Genomic DNA, 4797 nt, shown 5'->3' on the forward strand with positions numbered 1-4797 from the left:
TTATTTTTTTAAATAAAAAAAAAGTGGGGGAATGAGCTTAAATTATATTTATAATAATATAAAAAAATTAAAATAAAAAGAAAAAAGAAAATAAAAATATTTATGTAAGAAAATAATCTGAAAAATATATAATTTTTATTACACACTCGAAAACGAAAAAATATAAAAATAAAATAAAATAAGTATATCATTAATTTATAAATAAATCATTTTCTTTAGTAAAACTTTCGAAAGCATCTACAAAGTCCTAATCAGTAATATATTCTTGATCTTATTTAGCGCTATAAATAGCAGCCAAGTTTACAATAGACTACAAATCATAACCAGAATATCCTTCGCATAAATTAGATATATAATGAATTATTTCTTTAGAAATATTTTAATTTAACTATAAAAAAAATATAAAAAATAAATTACAAATATATAAATAAAATATATTTAATATTATATATTTATATTTATATTTATATATATATATATATTTAAATACATTATTTAAATGATAATTTATTATTTCTTTTCTCGAATTAGAATCTGGTAATTTTACATTTATACAAAAATCAAATTATTTAAAAATAATACTATCTAAAAGTTAATTACTTTCGACAATTACAAAAACATTATTATTTTAGAATACATCTTTTTAAAATAGAATATTTATAAATTCTACTTTGTTTTTTTCATAAATTATATAAATGATATCTTCCTGTAAATTTTTGATTTCTTTTAAATAATTTTTAAAATCAATAATTTAACATTTAAACTTTTTAAAAATTTCTTTTAACAATGTTGTTTTTCCACTTCCTTTTTTAAAATTAAATAAATAAATTTTATTTAATTTTAATAAAAAACATACCTTCATCTCCATATAATAATATTTTATTTTTATATTTAACTTTAAATTTTTTAAAACTATTTTTAAATTTTATTTAATAAAAATAATAACACCAACAAAAAATACTCTTAACTTCCTGCCTTTTATAATATGTTCTCCAGTTTAATTCTAGCTTCTTCTTATCCAAAAAAATTACATTCCATATTTAATTATTCGATAGTTTTTTCTTATTAAAATACTCTATAAAAAATATAAAAAAATATTAGAAATTTCTAAATACTTTTGATAAATTTTATAAACTAAAAAAGCACCAGTTAACAACATAACAGTCTTTAATTCTTTATAACTTTCAATTTGATTTGCATGAATATATTAGATTTGTGGATTTTCTCTAAATATTATTAAAAATAAAATAAAATTATTAATGTTGTTTTAATTACTATAAAATTTAAATTAAAACATTATTAGAGAGTAATGAAGCATTAGCTTTATAATATTAATCACCAGAAATAAATTTAAATAATATATCTTTGCCATTAATAACTATCTTTTAAATATATAAATAACAAAAACATATTTATTATTCAAATATATAACAAAAATACTTCAGAAATAACATTATATTTAATAGCTTTTAAAAAATTGCTTAATTTTAAAGAATCTACTTTCCCTGGTTTAGCAGCTTTTCCGAAATAATAAATTGATATTATTAATGCAGTAGAGGATGCAAATATTGATTTTATAGATTTTATTTATTTGTAAATTTATTTAAGATATTTCATTTGTATTATTAACTAATTTTAAATATTAAATTTTTTTAATGAAATTATATTGATATATATAATATATATTATATTTATTTATTTAAAAAAAAAATTATGCAAATTAAACTTATTAAATAAAAAAGTAAATATTATATAATTTAGAAAATAAAAATTTAAAAAAATTATTAAAAGGTTTAGTGGACATAATTTTTATTTTATATAAATATATTTAAAAATATATTAATATATTAATATATTAATAAATATAAATTATATTAATTCATATATATTTATATATATAGTTATAAATTATAATAAAAAAAAATTTTATAATTAAATTATATTTTATAAACTTTAATTATAATTTATTTTATAAATTATATTAATAATATAATATAAATTTAATAAATATAATATTCCTTATTTGTATATTATATTTGTTTAAATCATAATTTATATTTAAATTTATATATATACTATTTTTAATATAATAATTTCATTTTTAACACTTAATTTTTTTTTTTTTTTTTATTAATTTTCTTTTTATTTATAGAAAAATAATATCTAATTTATTAAAATAAATGTATATTAAATATTTTTATGATAATATCTTTTAATTATTATTTTTACTAATTAAAATATAAATATATAAAAAAAAGATATTATTTTTATAACTTAATAAAATGGATATCCTTAAATAAATAGACTAACTTGAGGCTAAATTAAGTATAAAATAATACCAAGACAGCGAAGTAGATCTAAAATAAATAGACGATAAAAATTTTAGCGTATCTTAATTTATTCGTTCAAATTTTTTACCAAATCCACTTGATGTTTTATAATAATTAGATATAAATAAGATGAATAAATGTATTTCTCATATATATGATTTATAAAAGGAGACTTGTGAATAAATAGCTATTTCAGTGGACTTAAATATAGATAAATATGTAAAAATAAGTACTAAATTTGATGATATGAAGGATTATTTTAGGAAAACAGATAATATATATAATAATATAGCGGAAGATATTTAGAAAAGTTAGTTAAATTGTAATAGGAAAATTGAAAAAATATAGGAGGTTTTGTAAAATTATTAGTTTGTTTGTTAATAGGAAAAATAGTTTTTTTAAATGAAAAAATTTGTAGAATTTCTTATAGGTTTGAAAAAATTAGTTCCAGATATTTCGTAAAAAAATTATTTCTAATTACTTCTATTTTGTAAAAATGTACATTCTTGTAAAAATCAACTTAAAACGAAAATAGAAGCAAATCTATAAACAAGAGAAATAGCTCATAAATATAAACTATAGCAATAAATAAATGAAATACAACATAATATAGCCAATATTGTTGATCAAAAATTAAGAAAAAAACTGCTTTTACCAAATAAAAGGCATTAATGCGTACTTTTAAATTGCTTTTTAATTTTAGATATGAAAGATATGGCAGAAAAAATAATAAATGATGTGGTTGTGAAACCTTATTTCGAAAAAGTTTTTTAAAAAATCATTGATATCAAAAAAAATTATATATCAGCAACTAAATAAGAATATTTAGAAAAAAATATGAATTCATAATTTAATCCATTTTATATACTAGATAATTCAATTTAAGAATTTATAAAATAAAATTATATTTAGTATATTTCTTTAACTGATTTTAAGGAAGGATAAGTATAAATATATTTATATATTTATATATTTTTATATTTATATATTTATATATTTATATATTTATATATTTATATATATATATAAATACATGTATTTTTATATATATATATATATTTTAAATAATTAGGATAATAAATATTAGTTATATGGTTATGATTTTATTAAAATAATATGGGATTGCATATATAGTTTTTTAAAAAAAGATGAATTTAATTTTTTATATTCAGTTGGTTAAAGTGATATTTTTTTATAAAACTATAATATGTTTGCGTAATTAATGGATAATTTAAAAAAATAATATAATATTACCAATAAATATATATTCATAAATGAAAATAAATATTTAGAAAGATGGAATACTAAAACATATTTTTATATAAAATAAGCTGAATTAGTAAAGGATTTCGAATAGCAAATAGATAATTTATTATAATTATAATAAATATAAAGATAATAAATATAATAATAATAATAATAATAATAATAATAATAATAATAATAATAATAATAATTATAATTTAGTATTTAATAAATGTAGTTATATACATTTTTAATGAGTTTTATTTAAAAATGTTTTGATAATAATACAACTTTTATTAAAAACGTAGGAATTAATTTTCTTAAATTAAGTCTTTAATTAATTTATAGATTTTCTTAAAAAATTTTATTATTTATTGAATATTAATAATAATAATAATAATAATAAGGTTAATATATATATTGACTTTATTATATATTTTTTTTTTTAGAAAATATTAATACTTTTGTATTTATTATAAATGATTTATCTGCATTAATTATAGATCTAATTTAATTTTATTAAAATTAAGTTATATAAATATTTAGTTTATAAGAAGAGTAATAAATAATAATTTAAATTTCTTTAGAAATTAAAGAAATCTTAAAGGAACATTTTGAAATTGTGCTTGATTTTATTTCTATTTAAGCTCTAAAATAGTCTTATGATAATATGGAAGTATTTATACCAATAAATAAATATATTATTTTATTATTATTAAAAATAAAGGCTTTTAATGGTATTTTAGCCAAATATAGAATGAATGTAAGTAAAGATATTCCTAAAAAAGCTTCGAATTTTATAATTAATTTATTTGATCCTTTAAATAAATTTATTTAATAAAATTCTTTTACTGATAATGTATAGATATAAATTAAAAAGAAATTCGCAAAAAAATTGTATTAGAAATATAAAGAAATAGAATAAAATATAATTTAAAATGTTTAAAAATCAGAATAATATAAATATCTTTAATAAAAAAATAAATTAGATGATCCTACATCAGATTACTTTAAAATAAGAAAATAATTAGAATTAGTAAAAAACTAAAAATATAAAGAAATTATATATAATTATAAATATTTTTTATATATATATATATTTTAATTTACTTTATTTTTATATATAGGATGATTTCGAAATAAATAAATATATAAAAGAAAAACTTTATGATAATAAATAAAATTGAGATATAATTTATATATATATATATATTTAAAATAT

General features: G+C 13.9%; 1 protein-coding gene across 1 annotated transcript in view, besides 10 other annotated features; it reads left to right on the forward strand. All coding sequences in view use genetic code 6, as the record gives it.

Moving 5' to 3' along the window:
- Positions 1–35, forward strand: part of IMG5_020560 (hypothetical protein) — a gene marked incomplete at both ends in the record, with an annotated part of 673 nt that extends 638 nt beyond the window's left edge. Inside the window, one exon of the mRNA XM_004039457.1 lies at positions 1–35. This exon is cut by the window's left edge and continues 89 nt beyond it. Coding sequence (XP_004039505.1) covers positions 1–35 — 35 coding nt within the window.
- A 384-nt stretch (positions 36–419) lies between these two features.
- Positions 420–482: a microsatellite.
- Positions 433–480: a microsatellite.
- Positions 433–498: a microsatellite.
- Positions 434–485: a microsatellite.
- Positions 499–1814: 1316 nt separating the features above from the next.
- Positions 1815–1886: a microsatellite.
- Positions 1834–1861: a microsatellite.
- Positions 1887–1923: 37 nt separating the features above from the next.
- Positions 1924–1983: a microsatellite.
- A 1298-nt stretch (positions 1984–3281) lies between these two features.
- Positions 3282–3358: a microsatellite.
- A 343-nt stretch (positions 3359–3701) lies between these two features.
- Positions 3702–3794: a microsatellite.
- Positions 3705–3793: a microsatellite.
- Positions 3795–4797: the final 1003 nt, after the last annotated feature.

This window comes from Ichthyophthirius multifiliis, assembly GCF_000220395.1.
Source record: "Ichthyophthirius multifiliis unplaced genomic scaffold scaff_1120509249657, whole genome shotgun sequence".
NCBI lineage: Eukaryota > Ciliophora > Oligohymenophorea > Hymenostomatida > Ichthyophthirius > Ichthyophthirius multifiliis.